Source organism: Lutra lutra, chromosome 8 (genome assembly GCF_902655055.1).
Source record: "Lutra lutra chromosome 8, mLutLut1.2, whole genome shotgun sequence".
In the NCBI taxonomy this organism is placed as follows: domain Eukaryota; kingdom Metazoa; phylum Chordata; class Mammalia; order Carnivora; family Mustelidae; genus Lutra; species Lutra lutra.
In genome coordinates, this window is record NC_062285.1 from 36,621,858 (window position 1) to 36,644,818 (window position 22,961).

A 22,961-nucleotide genomic window follows, 5' to 3' on the forward strand; every position below is an offset into this window, starting at 1 on the left:
GTCAGGAGGAGAAGAATGTAAAGCCCGCACTGGCAACTTTTTCGGTTCTCCACTCTTTGGTTTGTCACCATCACTGATCTGAGGTAATCATTTGGCTTCTCTTCTCTCTCTCTCTCCTGAAACTCAAGCCCCCATTTATGTCTCATCACCCCTTCAGTTATTAAACCACAGCAACCCTTTTCCTTGTAAATATTCGTGCTTTTCCAGGTCGGCCTTCCCTACCTCCATCACCCTCCTTCTCTCCTCCTGCAAAAAACCAATGCCGGCCACCAAGGAAAGGGGGATGGGGAATGGAGGGGAGACAGGGATCCTGTGCTTTTTCACCTGAGAACTGCATCCAGGAATGGAGGCAAAATTGCTCCCGTGAATTATATAATCACTGCAGCTTCAAGGGAGAGAACTGGAATTCAGGTTGCCATAGTGTTTGTTGGCATGTTGCTGGAAAAGCAGAGCTCCCGGCCACCGCTCCCTCGCTCCTATCCCTCCATCTTTCTCACAAACCTCTCCAGGGTCACTGCTCCTACTTTTAATGTGTGATCCCTGCATATGTGTGAGGTGGGGGGAGGGGATGCAGGGGGACAAAGGGGCAAAAGAAAGGAAAGGGACTAAGAGGGGTTTCTCCTGCACTAAGAGGGGGACCTGGTAAACCAGTGAAGATTATCGTTATGTGAATAACAATTCTTAGCACAGTATACTGCAATTGTTAGTGACAGTAAGGACAATACTACTGAGCTCTCCTCAAGGCTGCTCATGCTGAGTTGAGAACCTGGAAGGGAGATATCCATCCCCACTTTTCACAAATATCACCCTTTCCTTGTGTCTCTCGTCCTCAAGCTCCTAATGCATCCACTGCTCCATCTGCTAGGAAGGGGACAGGGGGACAGGTGACAGATGGGGTCATGGCATAGAGAAATCCAGGGACAGAAGCTGCCCTTATGACAAAGCCCTGGCTCACCCAAGAACCCATGGCCCTTGACAAAATTCTTTCTACCGATGGGTCAAAATCCACACACTGCCACCCCAGCTGGAAAGCAGAGAGGCAGCTAGCTCCAAAATCAGTTTCAGGTTGGACAGAGACCAGGCAGGTAGCTCTAAAGGACGGGGGCTCTGTCCCCAAATGGTGGAGATGGGGGCAGAAGGAGGAGGAGGCCGGAAAGAAGAGATATGGAGGCAACCCCTCCACCAGGCTGGGGTCCTCAGAGAATCACTAAAAGTACCCCAGGAAGTAACAGGACCAACAGCGACAGGTAATCAGGAGGATGCAATTGACAGGAAGAGTGTAAACAGGGAGGCTTGGAAGACTGGGAGAGAAAAAGGGAAGACTACACCCAAAAGAGGCAGAGAAAGCCATGGAGACAAGACAGAGATGAAGCTGGAGGCTGCCACACTCCAGCAAGACCATCCCTCCACACTCCATCATAACCTGAGCTGCTGAGCAATGCCAAAACATAATAACTTGTTAATGGGGGGGGGGGAGAAAGTTTCCAAGAAGTGGGGAGTTACCTGAAAGCCTTTCCCCCTGACTGGGGGGAGCTGGTGACACTTGATGCCAAGGATGGAGATGCTGGGAAAACACTGGGCAATAGTGCGGAGCCGCGTGAGCTCGGCACACCCTTTCATTATTTCCTTAAAACATGAAAAAGCAAAGCCCACACACCGCCCGAATTCTAACTGCTTACACCCTCAGGTGCTAGCCCACATGTAGGTGCGAATCAGAATACACGGGGCGTGGGTGCACTTGGGGTCAATGGCAGGAGAGAGGTGGGTGGGTGTAGGTGAGCCGAGGGAGAGAGGGAGATGGGGAGAGGGAGACCCAGGGAAAGAGGGAGGGAGAAAGGAGAAAGGCAGCCGGGAGAGAGGAAGAGAGAGAGGGAGAGAGGGAGACGGGAAAGAGGGAGAGAGGCGCCGAGACTCACATCTGCATCCCGGGCCCCCACCCGCCACCTGGAGCGCGCTGCGGGAGAGAAGGGGCGCCGGCAGCGAGCGGGATGCCCGGCGGCGGCCCGGAGCGCGAGGCCGACCTGGGGCGGGGTGCGCGCGCGCGCTCCCAGCCGCGCCCCGAGCGAGGAGAGGGACCCCAGCCCCCCGGGCCCCGCGGCGCTGGCGCCGGCGCCCGCAACCCCCCTGCCCCCCTCCCGCCCCGCTGGCCGGGCAGTTGGGCTCTCCAGGCAAACGCGAGAAAGCGAGGCAGAGCAGACACTTGGGGAACTTTTCCCCCTCGCCTGGAAATTCATAGGAAACACATGCTCCGGAGAAGCCGGGCACGGGGAGGGGGAGGGGCGGGAATTTTCCGCTCCGGCTAGCGGGCGGCTCCGGCCCGGGTCCCGCCGGGCTCCCGGCCGCTCGGGCGAGACCGAGGCGCCCCGCCGCCGGGCGCCCCTCGCGGTCGCAGCCCGGGGCAACTCCGCAGGGATCGGCCCGGGGGCCGCGGGGAGCGCGCGGGGGAGAGCGGGAGAGGGGTGGAGAGGGCAGGGAGACCGGGCTGGAGCCCTGGCGAGGCGGCGGGGTCCAGCCTTACCTTGATGGTTTTCCTCTGGAATGTACATCCTCGTGTTCTCATTGACCATGGACCAAAAATTGTTTTAAAAGGAGAAGAAGCCACGAAGAGGAAGAAATGGCAAAACACCCCCAAGCGGGTCTGGATTAAATCCCTCCTCCGAGGTCGGCTTTCGTGCAAAATTCAAGGAAGCCGTGGATCTGCAGTATTTCTTCTTCCCTTCTGATGATTACCTGATTCCCATTATTGCATCAAACACCAAAAACTGCTCCTTTCCACTACTGCCTCCTTTTGTGAAATTGTAATGCATCCTCAGTACATCCGGGCCCCTTCCAAGAATTTAGCACCGCACCTCTGGCGGCTACACCATTTGAAAAAAATCAATCGAGAGAGGCAGAGCAAGAAGAGGCGGAAAGGAGGGGAGTGGGGGAGCGGCAGACCCCCAGACGGGGGAGAGGGGGTCCGCCCGGGTCAGCAGGGGGCTGAAACGTCTCCGCCCGCTCGTGCCGAGTCGTCCCCGAGGCCCCCCGTCGGCTTTTCTCTGTCAAAAAGATCCAGCAACTCCTGAGGGCGAGCAGGCAGGAAGAGGCGCCGCCGCCGCCGCTCCGGGCCGCGCCGCGCCGAGCGCCGTTCTGGCAGGGAGCTGTTTCTGCAGAGGCAGGGAGAGGGAGACACCGGGCGCGCGAGAGAGCGCCGCGCTCACTGCCGCCCAGCCCAGCCCCGCCGCGCCGCGCCCGCGCCCTCCCCTGCCCGCGCCCGCCCGCCCGGCGCGCTGGAGGCAGACGCGCTGAACGCTTCCAGATGTGGCGGCGGCGGCGGCGGCGGCGCGCGGGGAGCCGGGCGCAGGGCGCACAGCGCGGACTTGAGCCCGAAGTTGAGCACCCGCTCGGGCCCTCGGCCGCGCCGCGCGAGCCAGCCTGCTACCCACATGACGTCAAGGGGAGCCAGGCGAGGCGGCCCGCCGGCAGAGGGGCGGAGGTGTGGGGCCGAGCGGGGCGCCCCCGGGGGAGGGACGAGGGGCGCGGGCGGGCCGGGGTGCGGACACACCCCCTCGCGCCCGGCCGCGGGCACCGAGCCACCGCGCCCACCACCACCGCCAAACACACACACACACACACACACACACACACACACACACACACACCCTGCTCGCCCCCGGCCCCCCGCCCTCGTTATCCTCGGCGGCACCCGCGCGTCCCTGCGCGGCCGACCAGGACGGGAAGGCCTCTGTGAGCGGAATTCCAAGAGGGGGGAATACAATCTGCCCAACTACCAGAGTCTCTTTGCAGATCGGGCCACCGAACAAAACAGCAAAATGAGCCGTGATTCCGTGATTCTGTTTGATCAATTATAATCAGAGCGGTTGTAGAAGTGACAGGGAGACGCGAGGATGGGAAGAGGGGAGGGGAGAGAGAAAGGGCTGGAGAGGCGGGGCCTCGTAGGCTAGGCGGTGGTGCCCAGATGTCTGAACAGATTAATAGACCCAGGTTTTCTAATTCCTTGGAGGCAGCCGAGCACGTGTGCTACTAGGATATCCTTACCTACTTCTCTTAATTATTTCTGCCACTCCCGAAGGAATCTATTGAGCGCCTCTCCTTCCCAGAGAAGCAAACATTTCTCTCCACCACTGGGCAACCACAGCAAGTTCCAGGGCACCCCCTGCAGGCCCAGGCAGCTCTAGAGTGGGCCTTCGTCAGCCCTAGCCCTGGAGCCTACAGGTCCCTCGGGGAAGACCTGTACCTTCCTGTCGTCAGACCGCCTCGCCTCCCATTCACTCTCCTTCATTGGGGATCCCATCTGTCCCCGTGCCTTCAAGCAACTGTCTATATCAAATTTTAATCTCCTGCAGAGACCTCTCTTCCTGAGCGCCAGGCCACACCGCCAACCTCAGTCTCCACTTGGGAGTCTGATAGACATCTCAAACCTGACATACTCAAGCACTGAGTTCCTTATATTCTGTGCAAAACCTGCTCCTCCACAGCCTTCCCCATCTTGGTTGATGGGGCCAAACACCTGGAGTCATTTTTTACATCCCTTCCGTTCTACCTTCAGATAGGTACAGAATGTGACCAGGTCTCAGTTTCTCTCCTGCTGCCCCCTCTCCCCCCAGGTCTGAGCCAACACCATCCTTCACCTGAGTTTCTGCTGTAGCTGATCTCCCTTCCCCTCCCCACCTTTGGAATATTCCTGATACAGTAGTAAAATCACTGCCCTCCTTTGTTCAAAACCCCCCAGTGGTTCCTATTGCACTTAGTGAAAGCCAAGTTCCTTAGAGTAGCCTACAAGGACCCCTATGAACAGCAGTGTACACCTTTCAGCTCCTACTGCTCTCCCAGCCATACTGGCCTCCTTGGTATTCACCAAGCACTGCAGGAATGATCTCTCGTACCTCCCACCACCCCCGTGTCTTCTCTTTCTGTCTCTCTCTCTCTCTCTCTCTCTCTCTCACACACACACACACACACCCTGAGCCCTTTGCTCCAGCTGCCCCACTGAGGAACACTCTTTCCGCAGATGTCCTCTTGGTGAACTCCTTTATTTCCTTCCAGACTTTGGGCAAATGTTACTTTCTCAATGAGGCTCATCCTAACCACCATATTTAGTATTGCAACCTGCCGAACACCCCCTCCCCACGGCCAATACCCCCCTTTCTCTACTTTTTCCATGGTATTTAATCCCTGTCTAACACACTGTGTAGCCTACTTTTTCATTAATTGTATTGTTCATTGTCTGTATGCCCCCACTAAAATGTGAAACCCATGAGGACAGGGATCTTTGTATATTTTGTTCACTGTTGTATCTCAAGTGCATAGAACAATGTCTGGCAGACAGCAGTTACTTAATAAATAGGGGCCAAATGAATGAATGAATGAGCAGCCGAGATGGTTTAGCAGTGCTATAATTCATTGTATCAAAATGCCTCCCTCTGTCACCTGCTTGATAACAGAAACCTCACCACTCCAGCTTCAGTCCTCTGGCCAAAGTTTTTGGTCCCGGGGTGAAAATGCAAATGCCACTGGGAAAGGCATTAAGCTTTATCAGTGATTTTCATCCTACAGTGAACGGTCTGGATTATACAAGTTCCTACCTTTAGAAAAGCAGTCTCGATTTAGAAACAGTCTAGATTTTGTTGGTTACAAGAGAAATCTGACTTCTTTACCATTCTGGTATTTTCATACTCAATTTTCAATCTAGTACAGAAGATTATAAATGACACAAAGCCAAATATCTCCTCTGTTTAGCTTTCAGATGCATTATAGTCCTGTGTTTCAGAGGCCTACATACCTGGTTATTTGTTTAATATTGAAATTGGTTTGCATCCCCTATACACACTGTATTACAGAAATACTAATAGCTAACACCATTGAGCGATGTGTACTGTGGTATGCTTCACAGGCCTTACTCATGCCGTCCTCACTGCAGCCCCATAAAGTAGCTGTTATTATTAGCATCCCCATTTTATAAATATGGACACCGAGACTAAGAGACTTAAGTTTTATGTCCAGGGTCACCCAGCAGGAAAACTGTGGAGCCTGGGTTTAGCCCAGGAGTGTCTGACTCCACAAACATTCTCTCCTGGAAGGGATGTTTGTGGGTGATCTGGGGTGAGTAGAAGGATGAAGAGTTTAAAATGACAGTAAAATGACTGCAAAATGTGCTTCAGGGAATTCAGATAACAGAATAAAGTGTACGGGTGTTACGGGGGGCACATACTGGGTTTATAGCCAGGCTTTTCTAAAGGTACTGTATAAATCTAGCAAGTAAATATTACCTTCATGCTTCTTTAGTTTCATTTTTCACTTCTCTTTTCAGCTGTTAAATGTGTTCTTTCCTTTCCAGAAAAAGGTATTTCCTAAATATTTGGTCTTGCATTGTACACCCGTATCTCGGCTTCTAAGTTTGGAACACAGCCCTTGGTGATCTCTTTCAAGGTAACAAATTCGCAACATGACAAACGGAAACCATTCTGAATTCTGATTTGGGGATTTGGGAGGCGGTGGGAGGAGCAGATGAAGTCTTTCTTTCTCTTTGATTGCATGATCTGATTCTCCAGCAAAAGGTGCTCTCCTCTGCAAGAGTTCTTCATTTGTGCCACCCAGTCTATGTGCTGATATGTTTCTACATAGTATTATATTTGTATATGAATGTGCCTTGCTCTAACCCCCACTACCTTTTAAATGTCTTAAGGAAGAGAACTGTGTACGTTTTTCTTTGGTATAGCATAATGTGTTGTACATATGGACACTCAATGCACATTGAGTGCGTTGATTTACTCTGGAAAAGATTTTCTAATGCAACCACAAATATTTCCTTTGGAAGGAATTCAGAGTGCACTAAATTTGTTAATTGTGGTGTTTGTGTAAAAGTAAAAAAGCTTGGAAACAATCTAAATATCCATTTAAAATTTGGTTAAATAATATCTTTGAGAGGTTATCCACATATAAAGTCGTGTTCTTCAGAACAACCCTACGAGGGCAGTCCTTTTGGCCCCCTTTTACAGGTGAGGAAACCAAGAGCACAAAGGCCCAACTCCCTTGCCCATTTTCAGAGCTGGTAAAGGTTGGAAGACTGGGGATTTGAACTCCAGCAGTCTGTCTTCTGAGTCTATGCTATTAACCACTTTAGAGATAAACTAGATACATTCATGCCATGAAATCCTTACATACATGTGAATAATATTAAGGTATAATGCTAGTGACTTGAAAAAAGACTATTTACACTAAAAGAAAAACAGGTTACAAAATATCGTGGATGCTATGATCCCTTTTTCTTTTAAAAACAGGTCTATATTTGAACTAAGAAAAAGACAACATAGAGTTCGCACCAAAATGTTCACAAAAGCTGTCTTTGGGAGGATCACAGGTAGATTTCTCTTATTTTCTGTCTGACCCAAGACTTCAAAAGCCAGGTTGCCAGGGAAGAGGGAAGTCAGAAGGCTCTGCTTCAATGTGCCTTCCAAAGTTACCCTCTTTCCCTCGACAGGGCCGAGTAGTGGAACCACGGGACTATAAGCATGGTGGCTTTATATTGGCCCAACTTGACCAAGCTGAAACTATATTTCCCAGAATTACCTTCCCTGTGTGGTTCCAGGTCAGGATTGCCCACAACAGATATTTGTGGGGCATTTAGAAGGTAGAAATGAAGCAGCAGTTCTTGTGTAGTCAAAGTCGGCACATGGCTATGATGGCTGCTTCAAACTGGCAACACCTTGTGACCCATCTGGGCACTTTCCCCTGTTAGTGTGGGCCCACAGCTTCTCCAGATCCTACTAGGTCTTCCCCTTTTCAGCTATTCTGAGCCAGAGCAAAGCTATGTCTGGGCCTGCGGTTAAGGGTACCAGCTTTTGATTTCAAAGTCAAGGTTGGAAATGGTGAAAGAAAAATAAAAATAAAAATTGCAGTTGTCTTTAGGGGTTTTACCTTGGCCTCACTCTCTCCCACCTCACATCTAGCTTTTCTTCCAGACTCTGGTCCTGCTGATCTATAGCGACTTCAGACCTATCACTGGGTAAGGTCTCAGCCCAAAGACCAAGCCCTTGCCTCCTGTCACTCATGGTGGTACTTCTTCCTCAGTCAGACCTAACTCATGCATCTTGGCATGTCCCACGTCACTTGTCTGGATGTTTCCATGAGCAAATAATAGATAGTACCTGGCACATAGGTGCCCTTGACATATATTGTTGAGTTCATACTAATTACCATCACTTAAAAACCAACTTAGTGAGGGTCAGGTACTATGGCAGGTACTTTAACCACAGTTAAGTACTTGATCTTTGGAGACATATAAGCTGTGGGAATGTGGACACCTGGTTTACCTCCTAATGCCCAGTTTCTACAAAATGGAACTAACAATGGTACCTACCTCTCTAGGGCACTTGGGAGAATTAAAAATCCAGGTAAGGTGTGTGCGATGTGCTCATTTCATGTTTTCCGTTATCATCCTCTATCCCCATAAGAAAGACTTGCCAAGTGTCCAGTATGTGACTTTACCACAGCCCTGCCAAAGAGACTTAACCACCCTCATTTAAAAATATAAAACAGGGAGGAGTCAAGATGGCGGAGAAGTAGCAGGCTGAGACTACTTCAGGTAGCAGGAGATCAGCTAAATAGCTTATCTAAAGATTGCAAACACCTACAAATCCAACGGGAGATTGAAGAGAAGAAGAACAACAATTCTAGAAACAGAAAATCAACCACTATCTGAAAGGTAGGACTGGTGGAGAAGTGAATCCAAAGCGACTGGAAGATAGACCACAGGGGGAGGGGCCGGCTCCCGGCGAGCGGAGGAGCAACGGAGCACAAAATCAGGACTTTAAAAAGTCTGTTCCGCTTAGGGACATCGCTCCAGAGGCTTAACCGGAGTGAAGCCCAGGCAGGGTCAGCATGGCCTCAGGTCCCACAGGGTCACAGAAGGATCGGGGGTGTCTGAGTGTCGCAGAGCTTACCGGTATTAGAACAGGGAAGCCGGCTACAGAGACAGAGCCGAGGAGGAAGCTCTAAGCTCGGGGTTACCTTGAACCGGTCGCAGGCTCGGTCAGCTTGGAGCGCGGCCGGAGGCAGGGTGACGGGAGTCATTGGGCGCTGTTCTCTGAGGGCGCACTGAGGAGTGGGGCCCCGGGCTCTCGGCTCCTCCGGGCTGGAGACGGGGAGGCCGCCATCTTCATTCTGGTCTTCCAGAACTCTATGGAAAGCGCTCAGGGAACAAAAGCTCCCGAAAGCAAACCCAGCAAACCCGAGCGGATTACTCAGCCCGGCCCCGGGTAAGGGCGGTGCAACTCCGCCTGGGGCAAAGACGCTTGAGAATCACTACAACAGGCCCCTCCCCCAGAAGATCAACGGGAAACCCAGCCAGGACCAAGTTCACCTACCAAGGAGTGCAGTTTCAATACCAAGGAGAGCGGCGGAATTCCAGAGGAGAAGAAAGCAAAGCATGGAACTCATGGCTTTCTCCCCATGATTCTTTAGCCTTGCAGTTAATTTAATTTTTTTTCAATTTTTTTTTCTCTTCTTCTGCTAAATTTTTTTAACTTTTACCGTTTTCTTTTTTAACTTTTTAAAATAGTTTATCTAATATATATATATTTTTTTTCCTTTTTATATTTTATATCGGCTTTATTTTTTTAATAGTTTCTTTTTTTTTTTTTCTTTCTGAACCCCTTTTTATCCCCTTTCTCCCCCCTCACGATTTGGAATCTCTTCTGATTTGGCTAAAGCATATTTTCCTGGGGTTGTTGCCACCCTTTTAGTATTTTACTTGCTCCTTCATATACTCTTATCTGGACAAAATGACAAGGCGGAAAAATTCACAACAAAAAAAAGAACAAGAAGCAGTACCAAAGGCTAGGGACCTAATCAATACAGACATTGGTAATATGTCAGATATAGAGTACAGAATGACGATTCTCAAGCCGGGCTTGAAAAAGGCATGGAAGATATTAAAGCAACCCTCTCGGGAGATATAAAAGCCCTTTCTGGAGAAATAAAAGAACTAAAATCTAACCAAGTTGAAATCAAAAAAGCTATTAATGAGGTGCAATCAAAAATGGAGGCTCTCACTGCTAGGATAAGTGAGGCAGAAGAAAGAATTAGCGATATAGAAGACCAAATGACAGAAAATAAAGAAGCTGAGCAAAAGAGGGACAAACAGCTACGGGACCACGAGGGGAGAATTCGAGAGATAAGTGACACCATAAGACGAAACAACATTAGAATAATTGGGATTCCAGAAGAAGAGGAAACAGAGAGGGGAGCAGAAGGTATGTTGGAGAGAATTATTGGAGAGAATTTCCCCAATATGGCAAAGGGAACAAGCATCAAAATCCAGGAGGTTCAGAGAACCCCCCTCAAAATCAATAAGAATAGGTCCACACCCCGTCACCTAATAGTAAAATTGACAAGTCTTAGTGACAAAGAAAAGATCCTGAAAGCAGCCCGGGAAAAGAAGTCTGTAACGTACAATGGTAAAAATATTAGATTGGCAGCAGACTTATCCACAGAGACCTGGCAGGCCAGAAAGAGCTGGCATGATATATTCAGAGTACTAAATGAGAAAAACATGCAGCCAAGAATACTATATCCAGCTAGGCTATCATTGAAAATAGACGGAGAGATTGAAAGTTTCCAGGACAAACAAAAACTGAAAGAATTTGCAAATACCAAACCAGCTCTACAGGAAATATTGAAAGGGGTCCTCTAAGCAAAGAGAGACCCTAAAAGTAGTAGATCAGAAAGAAACAGAGACAATATACAATAACAGTCACCTTACAGGCAATACAATGACACTAAATTCATATCTCTCAATACTTACCCTGAATGTTAATGGGCTAAATGCCCCAATCAAAAGACACAGGGTATCAGAATGGATAAAAAAAACAAAACCCATCTATATGTTGCCTACAAGAAACTCATCTTAAACCCGAATACAGCTCCAGGTTTAAAGTGAGGGGGTGGAAAAGAATTTACCATGCTAATGGACATCAGAAGAAAGCAGGAGTGGCAATCCTTATATCAGATCAATTAGATTTTAAGCCAAAGAATATAATAAGAGATGAGGAAGGACACTATATCATACTCAAAGGAACTGTCCAACAAGAAGATCTAACAATTTTAAATATCTATGCCCCTAATGTGGGAGCAGCCAACTATATAAACCAATTAATAACAAAATCAAAGAAACACATCGACAATAATACAATAATAGTAGGGGATTTTAACACTCCCCTCACTGAAATGGACAGATCATCCAAGCAAAAGATCAACAAGGAAATCAAGGCCTTAAATGACACACTGGACCAGATGGACATCACAGATATATTCAGAACTTTTCATCCCAAAGCAACAGAATACACATTCTTCTCTAGTGCACATGGAACATTCTCCAGAATAGATCACATTCTTGGTCCTAAATCAAGTCTCAACCAGTATCAAAAGATTGGGATCGTTCCCTGCATATTTTCAGACCACAATGCTCTAAAGCTAGAACTCAATAACAAGAGGAAATTTGGAAAGAACCCAAATACATGGAGACTAAACAGCATCCTTCTAAAGAATGAATAGTTCAACCAGGAAATTAAAGAAGAATTGAAAAAATTTATGGAAACAAATGATAATGAAAACACAACGGTTCAGAATCTGTGGGACACAACAAAGGCAGTCCTGAGAGGAAGATATATAGCGGTGCAAGCCTTTCTCAAGAAACAAGAAAGGTCTCAGGTACACAACCTAACCCTACACCTAAAGGAGCTGGAGAAAGAACAAGAAAGAAACCCTAAACCCAGCAGGAGAAGAGAAATCATAAAGATCAGAGCAGAAATCAATGAAATAGAAACCAAAAAAACAATAGAACAAATCAATGAAACTAGGAGCTGCTTCTTTGAAAGAATTAATAAGATTGATAAACCCCTGGCCAGACTTATCAAAAAGAAAAGAAAAAGGACCCAAATAAATAAACATGAATGAAAGAGGAGAGATCACAACGAACACCAAAGAAATACAGACAATTATAAGAACATACTATGAGCAACTCTACGCCAACAAATTTGACAATCTGGAAGAAATGGATGCGTTCCTAGAGACATATAAACTACCACAACTGAACCAGGAAGAAATAGCCTCAACAGACCCATAACCAGTAAGGAGATTGAAAGAGTCATCAAAAATCTCCAAACAAACAAAAGCCCAGGGCCAGATGGCTCCCCGGGTGAATTCTACCAAACATTTAAAGAAGAACTAATTCCTATTCTCCTGAAACTGTTCCAAAAAATAGAAATGGAAGGAAAACTTCCAAACTCATTTTATGAGGCCAACATCACCTTGATCCCAAAACCAGACAAGGATCCCATCAAAAAAGAGAACTACAGACCAATATCCTTGATGAACACAGATGCAAAAATTCTCGCCAAAATACTAGCCAATAGGATTCAACAGTACATTAAAAGGATTATTCACCACGACCAAGTGGGATTTATTCCAGGGCTGCAAGGTTGGTTCAACATCCGCAAATCAATCAATGTGATACAACACATTAATAAAAGAAAGAACAAGAACCATATGATACTCTCCATAGATGCTGAAAAAGCATTTGACAAAGTACAGCATCCCTTCCTAATCAAAACTCTTCAAAGTGTAGGGATAGAGGGCACATACCTCAATATTATCAAAGCCATCTATGAAAAACCCACCGCAAATATCATTCTCAATGGAGAAAAACTGAAAGCTTTTCCGCTAAGGTCAGGAACACGGCAGGGATGTCCGTTATCACCACTGCTATTCAACATAGTACTAGAAGTCCTAGCCTCAGCAATCAGACAACAAAAGGAAATTAAAGGCATCCAAATCGGCAAAGAAGTAGTCAAACTATCACTCTTCGCAGGTGATATGATACTATATGTGGAAAACCCAAAAGACTCCACTCCAAAACTGCTAGAACTTGTACAGGAATTCAGTAAAGTGTCAGGATATAAAATCAATGCACAGAAATCAGTTGCATTTCTCTACACCAACAACAAGACAGAAGAAAGAGAAATTAAGGAGTCAATCCCATTTACAATTGCACCCAAAACTATAAGATACTTAGGAATAAACCTAACCAAAGAGACTAAGAATCTATACACAGAGAACTATAAAGTACTCATGAAAGAAATTGAGGAAGACACAAAGAAATGGAAAAATGTTCCATGCTCCTGGATTGGAAGAATAAATATTGTGAAAATGTCTATGCTACCTAAAGCAATCTACACATTTAATGCAATTCCTATCAAAGTACCATCCATTTTTTTCAAAGAAATGGAACAAATAATCCTAAAATTTATATGGAACCAGAAAAGACCTCGAATAGCCAAAGGAATATTGAAAAAGAAAGCCAAAGTTGGTGGCATCACAATTCCGGACTTCAAGCTCTATTACAAAGCTGTCATCATCAAGACAGCATGGTACTGGCACAAAAACAGACACATAGATCAATGGAACAGAATAGAGAGCCCAGAAATGGACCCTCAACTCTATGGTCAACTCATCTTCGACAAAGCAGGAAAGAATGTCCAATGGAAAAAAGACAGCCTCTTCAATAAATGGTGTTGGGAAAATTGGACAGCCACATGCAGAAAAATGAAATTGGATCATTTCCTTACACCACACACGAAAATAGACTCAAAATGGATGAAGGATCTCAACGTGAGAAAGGAATCCATCAAAATCCTCGAGGAGAACACAGGCAGCAACCTCTTCGACCTCAGCCGCAGCAACATCTTCCTAGGAACATCACCAAAGGCAAGGGAAGCAAGGGCAAAAATGAACTATTGGGATTTTATCAAGATCAAAAGCTTTTGCACAGCAAAGGAAACAGTGAACAAAACCAAAAGACAACTGACAGAATGGGAGAAGATATTTGCAAATGACATATCAGATAAAGGGCTAGTGTCCAAAATCTATAAAGAACTTAGCAAACTCAACACCCAAAGAACAAATAATCCAATCAAGAAATGGGCAGAGGACATGAACAGACATTTCTGCAAAGAAGACATCCAGATGGCCAACAGACACATGAAAAAGTGCTCCATATCACTCGGCATCAGGGAAATACAAATCAAAACCACCATGAGATATCACCTCACACCAGTCAGAATGGCTAAAATTAACAAGTCAGGAAATGACAGATGCTGGTGAGGATGCGGAGAAAGGGGAACCCTCCTACACTGTTGGTGGGAATGCAAGCTGGTGCAACCACTCTGGAAAACAGTATGGAGGTTCCTCAAAATGTTGAAAATAGAACTACCCTATGACCCTGCAATTGCACTGCTGGGTATTTACCCTAAAGATACAAACGTAGTGATCCGAAGGGGCACGTGCACCCAAATGTTTATAGCAGCAATGTCTACAATAGCCAAACTATGGAAAGAACCTAGATGTCCATCTACAGACGAATGGATAAAGAAGATGTGGTATATATACACAATGGAATACTATGCAGCCATCAAAAGAAATGAATCTTGCCATTTGCGACGACATGAATGGAACTAGAGGGTATCATGCTTAGCGAAATAAGTCAATCAGAGAAAGGCAACTATCATATGATCTCCCTGATATGAGGAAGTGGAGATGCAACATGGGGGGTTGAGGGGGTGGGAGAAGAATAAATGAAACAAGATGGGATTGGGAGGGAGACAAACCATAAGTGACTCTTAATCTCACAAAACAAACTGAGGGTTGATGGGGGGAGGGGGTTGGGAGAGGGGGGGTGGGGTTATGGGTATTGGGGAGGGTGTGTGCTATGGTGAGTGCTGTGAAGTGTGTAGACCTGGCGATTCGCAGACCTGTACCCCTGGGGATAAAAATATATGTTTATAAAAAATAAAATTAAAAAAATAAAAATAAAAATATAAAACAATAGCTAAGAGATTAACTTTCTTGCCCAAGATTGCTTGGTCATTAAGTGGTAAAACTGAGATTTGAACCCATGTCCATGCAACGAGAGGCTATGAACAGTCCACTCTACTACACAAGACAATTCAGGTACTGGAACTAAAATGGTGGTGAGCACAAGGCTTCAGAAAAACTCACCCCACTCACAATTCAGAGAACAGAGTTGAAAAGGATATAGAGTGACCCTTTCCTTCCTTCTGAGACACCTTTAACAACCCTGCTGCCTTCCCAACCCATCAGTATTGAAGAAGCTCTACTGGGAGAGTTCTTCCTTATATCACATTGAAATCTCTCCTCCTCACCTATTTGTCTAGAAACCACAGGACAAAACAGATCGTTGCTAACCCAATGTGGTGTCTTTATATATTGTATTTAAGGAGAGCTCCCTAGCAACTCAGCCCAAAATTTCAATCCCAAGGTGAGGCCAGACTGTATGGAGTATGGTGGAAATTCTAACCTCATCCTACAGCAGCCTCATGTAGCAGGGATAACATTGTGGAAACATACTCATCCTTGAGACTTTCAAAAAAAACCCAAAGGCAGAAAGCAGCAAGATGGTCAATGGCCTGACCCTGAGGACTAACTATCCTTGGCAGAGAGCTCATACACCACACATGAGTTCAAATTATGGCACTCTCTTTCTACCTCAGCAAGTCACAACAACAGACTGTTCTCCTGTTTGCCCCATCTGCAAAATGGGGTCAAATGCCCTCCTCTCTCATGACTCTTTGAAATGAAAAGCCAATACCAAAAGAACAGCTAATTCATGGGGGGAGGAGCAAGATGGCAGAGGAGTAGGAGACCTAAATATCATGGAGTCCCAGGAGATCACCCAAATAGTTATCAAACCACTCTGAGCACCTACAAACTCAACAGGATATCAAAGAGAAGAAGAGCTGCAATTCTAGGAACAGAAAATCAACCACCTTCTGGAAGGTAGGATGTGTGGAGAAGTGAATCCAGGAAGAGAGACTGCAGGGGGCGGGGGGGGGGGGGCGATTCCTAGCAAGTGGTAGAGCAGAGGAGCACATCAGAACTTTTAGAAGTTGACTCCACTGAGGGACGTTGCTCCAGAGCCTAAGCAGGGGTGGAGCTCTCGCAGGGACAGTGTGGTCTCAGGACCCGCAGGGTCACAGGAAGACTGGGGGTGCCTGAGTGTGGCAGAGCTCCCAGATATCAGAATGGGGAAACTGGCTGCAAAGACAGAGGCAAGGAAGGGGCTCTCAGCTCGCGGTTACCTTAAACCATGATCCAAGGCATAGTCAGACCACTGCTCTCCAATCAGGGACCCCATAAGTGGCAGATCTGGGGAGACCCCCCTCCTTCCTCCTCTGGGAGGAGTGGCACAAGAGTGTGCTGTAAGAATCAGCTAGGTTTGGAAACTGCAAATGGGATCATGCGCCAGAGATAGAAACGCTCAGTCACAGGCTGGGTGGGTGATCGGGGTGCGACTAGAAACCAGGGAGACAGGGGTTGAAGGAGTTGGGAGGGGGGGATTGACTGATTTTCTCTGAGGGCACACTAAGGAGTGGGGCCCTGAGCTCTCAGCTCCCCTGGGCCAGAGAATGGGAGGCCACCATTTTCATTCCCATCCTCCAAAGCTGTATATAAAGCATTCAGGGAACAAAAGCTCCTGAGAGTGAACCCAAGCAGATTGCTTAACCTGGCCCCTGGCAAGGGCGGTGCAATTTCACCTCAGGCAAAGACATCTGAGAATCACTGCAAGTGGCCCTCCCCCAGAAGATCAACAAGAACATCCAGTCTAGACCAAGTTCACTGATCAACAAGAACTGTGGAACTACAGAGCTAAGGGAAGGCAACGCACAGAATTCTTGGCATTTTTCCCATGATCCTTTACTCTTACAAGTTAAATTTTTTTAATTTTATTTTTTCCTATTCTATTTTTTAAAATTTTTTCTCTTTCTTATTTAAACATTTTTAACTATTCTATCTTATCAATATTTTTAAAAAATCTTTATTAATTTTCATTTTGATAGTCATAATCTATCCTTTCATTGTTTTTAACTTATTTTTTGTATACATGTAAGTTTTTCTTTCTTTAAAATTTTGGACACAATTTCTTCTAATAGATCAAAATATACCCTAAATCTAGGGCATGACTTTCTTCTAGTCTCCAGCCTGATCACTTTCTTTCCTCTTTTTTTTTCTTTTTCAACCAACTTCTTAACTTATCAATTCCTTTTTTAGAATCCTTTTTAATTTTCATCTTTACAGTCATATTCCATCCCTTCATCATGTTTGCCCTTCTTTTTATGTATACATAAGTTTTTCTTTCTTTAAAATTTTTGGAGGTAGTTTCTTCAAACAGACCAAAATACATCCAAAATCAAGTGTGTGGCTCTGTTCTATTCACCAATCTAATATATATAAATATATATATGTGTGTGTGTGTGTATATACATATATATATATGTATATATATTATATATACATTTATATGTGTATATATATATTATATATACATATATATGTGTATATATATATATATTTTGTTGTTGTTGTTGTTGTTCCCCCTTTCTTCTCCTCCTGATTCCTGGTTTCAGGTCTCTTCTGATTTAGTTAGTGTATGTTTTTCTGGGGTCGTTGCTATACTTTTAGTATTTTGTTCTCTCATTCATCTATTCTTATCTGGATAAAATGTCAAGGTGGAAAAGCTCACCTCAAAAAAAAAAAAAAGAACAAGAAGCAGTAGGGACCTAATCAATATGGACATCAGTAATATGTCAGAACTAAAGTTCAGAATGACGATTATCAAGGTGCTAGCTGGGCTCAAAAAAAGCGTGAAAGATACTAGAGAATCCCTTTCTGGAGAAAGAAAAACCCTTTCTGAAGAAATAAAAGAACTAAAATCTAACCAACTTGAAATCAAAAGAGCTACTAATGAGGTGCAATCAAAAATGGAAGCTCTTAGTGCTAGGATAAATGAGACAGAAGAGAAAATTAGTGATATAGAAGACCAAATGATGGAGAATAAAGAAGCTGAGAAAAAGAGAGACAAACAACTACTGGACCATGAGAGGCAAATTTGAGAGATAAGTGTTACTATAAGATGAAACAAAATTAGGATAATTAGGATCCCAGAAGAAGAAAAAAAGAGAGGGGCAGAAGGTATATTGGAGCAAATTATGGCAGAGAATTTCCTTAATTTGGCAAAGGGAACAAACATCAAAATCCAGGAGGCACAGAGAACCCCCCCAAAATCAATAAACATAGGTCCACACCCCGGCATCTAAAAATAAAACTTAAAAGTCTCAGAGACAAAGAGAAAATCCTGAAAGCAGCTTGGTACAAGAGGTCAGTAACCTACAATGGTAGAAATATTAGATTGGCAGTAGACCTAACCACAGAGACCTGGCAGGCCAAAAAGGACTGGCATGATAAATTGAGAGCACTAAGTGAGAAAAATATGCAGACGAGAATACTATATCCAGCTAGGCTGTCACTGAAAATAGAAGGAGACATAAAAAGCTTCCAGGACAAACAAAAACTAAAAGAATTTGCAAACACCAAACCAGCCCTACAGGAAATATTGAAAGGGGTCCTCTAAGCAAAGAGAGACTAAAAGTAACATAGACCAGAAAGGAACAGAGACATTACACAGTAACAGTTACCTTACAGACAATACAATGACACTAAATTCATATCTTTCAATAGTTACCCTGAATGTAAATGGGCTAAATGCCCGAATCAAAAGACACAGGGTATCAGAATGGATTAAAAAAAAAAAAAACTAGACCCATTGATACGCTACCTGCAAGAAACTCATTTTAGACCCAAAGACACCTCCATATTTAAAGTGAGGGGGTGGTAAACAATTTGCCATGCTAAAGAACATCAAAAGAAAGCTAGGGTGGCAATCCTTCTATCAGATAAATTAGATTTTAAGCCAAAGACGATAATAAGAGATGAAGATGGACACTATATCATACTCAAAGGGTCTGTCCAACAAGAAGATCTAACAATTTTAAATATCTATGCCCCTAACATGGGAGCAGCCAATTATATAAACCAATTAATAACAAAATCAAGGAAATACATCAACAATAATATAATAATGGTCCTCACTGAAATGGACAGGTCATCTAAGCAAAAGATCAACAAGGAAATAAAGGCTTTAAATGACACACTGGACCAGATGGACATCACAGATATATTCAGGACGATCTACCCCAAAGAATACACATTTTCTCTAGTGCACATGGAACATTCTCCAGAATAGATCACATCTTGGGTCATAAATCAGGTCTCAGCCAGTACCAACAGATTAGGATCATTCCCTGCATATTTTCAGACCACAGTCCTTTGAAACTAGAACTCAACCACAAGAGGAAAGTTGGAAAGAACTCAAATATATGGAGGCTAAAGACCATCTTACTAAAGAATGAATGGGTCAAACAGGAAATTAAAGAAGAATTTTTTAAAATCATGGAAACAAATGAAAGTGAAAACACAACTGTTCAAAATCTTTGGGACACAACAAAAGTGGTCCTGAGAGGAACGTATATAGCAATACAAGCCTTTCTCAAGAAACAAGAGAAGTCTCAAGTACACAGCCTAATCCTACACCAAAAGGAGCTGGAGAAAGAACATCAAAGGAAGCCTAAATCCAGCAGGAGAAGAGAAATAATAAAGATAAGAGCAGAAATTAATGAAATAGAAACCAAAAGAACAGTAGAAAAAATCAGCAAAACTAGGAGCTTGTTCTTTGAAAGAATTGATAAGATTGATAAACCCCTGGCCAGAATTATCAAATAGAAAAGAGAAAGGAGGGTGCCTGGGTGGCTCAGTGGTTAAGCCTCTGCCTTCAGCTCAGGTCATGGTCTCGGGGTCTTGGGATCGAGTTCCGCATCAGGCTCTCTGCTCAGCGGAGAGCCTGCTTCCCCCCTCTCTCTGCCTGCCTCTCTGCCTACTTGTGATCTCTCTCTCTGTCAAATAAATAAAATCTTAAAAAAGAGAGAGAGAAAAGAGAAAGGAACTAAATTAATAAAACATGAATGAAAGAGGAGAGATCACAACCAACACCAAAGAAATACAAACAATTATAAGAACATATTATGAGCAATTATACACTAGCAAATTGGACAATTTGGAAGAAATGGATGCATTCCTAGAGACATATAAACAACCAAAACTGACCCAGGAAGAAATAGAAAGCCTGAACAGATCCATAAACAGTAAGGATATTGAAGCAGTCATCAAAAATCTCCCAAAAAACAAGAGCCCAGGGCCAGATGGCTTCCCAGGAGAATTCTACCAAACATTTAAAGAATTAGTAGCTATTCTCCTGAAACTTTTCCAAAAAATAGAAATGGAAGGAAAACTTACAAACTCATTTTATGAGGCCAGCATTACCTTGATCCCAAAACCAAAGACCCCAATATAAAGGAGAATTACAGGCCAATATCCTTGGTGAACATGGATGCAAAAATTCTCACCAAAATACTAGCCAATAGGATCCACATTACATTAAAAGGATTATTCACCATGACCAAGTGGGATTTATTCCTGGGCTGCAAGTGTAGTTCGACATCTGCAAATCAATCAATGTGATACAATACATTAATAAAAGAAAGGACAAGAACCATATGATACTCTCAACCGATGCTGAAAAAACATTTGACAAAGTACAGCATCCTTTCTTGATCAAAACTCTTCACAGGGTAGGGATAAAGGGTAGACACCTCAATACCATAAAAGCCATCTATGAAAAACCCACAGCGAATATCATTCTCAATGGGGAAAAACTGAGAGCTTTTCTCCTAAGGTCAGCAACATGGCAGGACTGTCCACTATCACCACTGCTATTCAACATAGTACTAGAAGTCCTAGCCTCAGTAATCAGACAACAAAAAGAAATAAAATGCGTTCTAATTGGCAAAGAAGAAGTCAAACGCTTACTCTTTACAGATGATCTGATGCTTTATGTGGAAAACCCAAAAGACTCCACTCCAAAACTGCTAGAACTTGTACAGGAATTCAGTCATGTGTCAGGATATAAAATCAAAGCACAGAAATCAGTTGCATTTCTATACGCCAAGAGCAAGACAGAAGAAAGAGAAATTAAGGAGTCAATCCCATTTACAATTGCACCCAAAACCATTAGATACCTAGGAATAAATCTAACCAAAGAGGTAAAGAATCTGTACTCAGAAAACTATAGAGTACTCATGAAAGAAATTGAGGAAGACACAAAGGCATGGAAAAACATTCCATGGTCATGGATGGGAAGAACAAATATTGTGAAAATATCTATGCTACCTAGAGCAATCTATGCATTTAATGCAATTCCCATCAAAATACCATCAGTTTTTTTCAATGAAATGGAACAAAGAATCCTAAAATTTATATGGAACCAGAAAAGACCCCAAACCAGAGGAAGATTGAAAAAGAAAGCCATAGTTGGCAGCATCACAATTCCAGACTTCAAACTCTATTAAAAGCTGTAATCATCAAGACAGTATGGCACTGGCACAAAAACAGACACATAGATCAATGGAACAGAATAGAGAGCCCAGAAATGGACCCTCAATTCTATGGTCAACTAATCTTCAGCAAAGCAGGAAAGAATGTCCAATGGAAAAAAGATAGTCTCTTCAACAAATGTGTTCAGAACATTGACCAGCTACATGCAGAAGAATGAAACTGGACCATTTCCTTACACTACACACAAAAATAGACTCTAAATGGTTGAAAGACCTCAATGTGAGACAGGAACCCATGAAAATCCTTGAGGAGAACACAGGCAGCAACCTCTTCAACCTCTTCTTCCTAGAAACATTGCCAAAGGCAAGGGAAGCAAGGGCAAAAATGAACTATTGGGACTCCATCAAGATCAAAAGCTTTTGCACAGCAAAGGAAACAGTGAGCAAAACCAAAAGACAACCAACAGAGTGGGAGAAAATATTTGCAAACGACATTTCAGATAAAAGGCTAGTATCCAAAATCTATAAAGAACTTATCAATCTCAACACCAAAGAACAAATAATCCAATCAAGAAATGGGCAAAAGACATGAACAGACATTTCTGCAAAGAAGACATCCAAATGTCCAACAGACACATGAAAAAGTGCTCAACATCACTTGGCATCAGGGAAATACAGTTCAAAACCACAGTGAGATACCACCTCACACCAGTCAGAATGGCTAAAATTAATCAGTCAGGAAACAACCGGTGTTGGCAAGGATGTGGAGAAAGGGGAACCCTCCTGCTACTGTTGGTGGGAATGCAAGCTGGTGCAGCCACTCTGGAAAACAGTATGGAGGTTCCTCAAAAAGTTGAAAATAGAGTTACCCTATGACCCAGCAATCACACTACTGGGTATCTACCCTAAGGATACAAAATGTAGTGATCTGAAGGGGCACATGCACCCCAATGTTTATAGCAGCAATGTCCACAATAGCCAAACTATGGAAAGAACCTAGATGTCCATCAACAGATGAATGGATAAAGAAGATATTATATATATACATATATATATGTATATATATACACACACATATGGATATGTGTATATATATATATGATATGTGTGAGGTGTGTGTGTATGTATATACTATGCAGTCATCAAAAAAGTGAGATCCTCCATTTGCAATAACGTGGATGGAACTAGAGGGTATTATGCTAAGTGAAATAAGTCAATCAGAAAAAGACAATTATCATATGATCTCTCTGATATAAGGAATTTGAGAGGCAGGGTGGGGGTTTATGGAGGGAAGGGAGGGGAAAAATGAAACAAGATGGGACCAGGAAGGGAGACAAACCATAAGAGACTCTTAATCTCAAGAAACAAACTGAAGGTTGCTGGGTGGGGGAGAGGTGGGAGGGATATGGTGGCTGGGTTATGTACATTGGAGCAGGTATGTGTTATGGTGAGTGCTGTGAATTATGTAAGGCTGATGATTCACAGACCTGTACCCCTGAAGCAAATAATACATTATGTGTCAATATAAATAAATAAACTAATTAATAAAATAAAAATAAACAAATAAAATAAAACAAATAAATAAGCTAAGTGAAATAAAGC

At 44.1% G+C, this 22,961-nt stretch overlaps 1 protein-coding gene across 42 annotated transcripts in view; it reads right to left on the minus strand.

The window, feature by feature from the left end:
- CACNA1C (calcium voltage-gated channel subunit alpha1 C) overlaps positions 1-22,961 on the minus strand; it is a 735,566-nt gene that overhangs the window by 636,594 nt on the left and 76,011 nt on the right. For 11 of the 42 annotated variants that reach the window (XM_047742075.1, XM_047742073.1, XM_047742071.1 and 8 more), the window contains exon 1: positions 2,519-3,199. The exons of the other annotated variants lie outside the window; for them this stretch is intronic. In XM_047742075.1, the coding sequence (XP_047598031.1) occupies positions 2,519-2,567 (49 nt within the window). In that variant the 5' untranslated portion in view covers positions 2,568-3,199. Of the gene's footprint in view, positions 1-2,518; positions 3,200-22,961 lie in introns of those variants that run through there. 42 annotated transcript variants of the gene reach the window in all.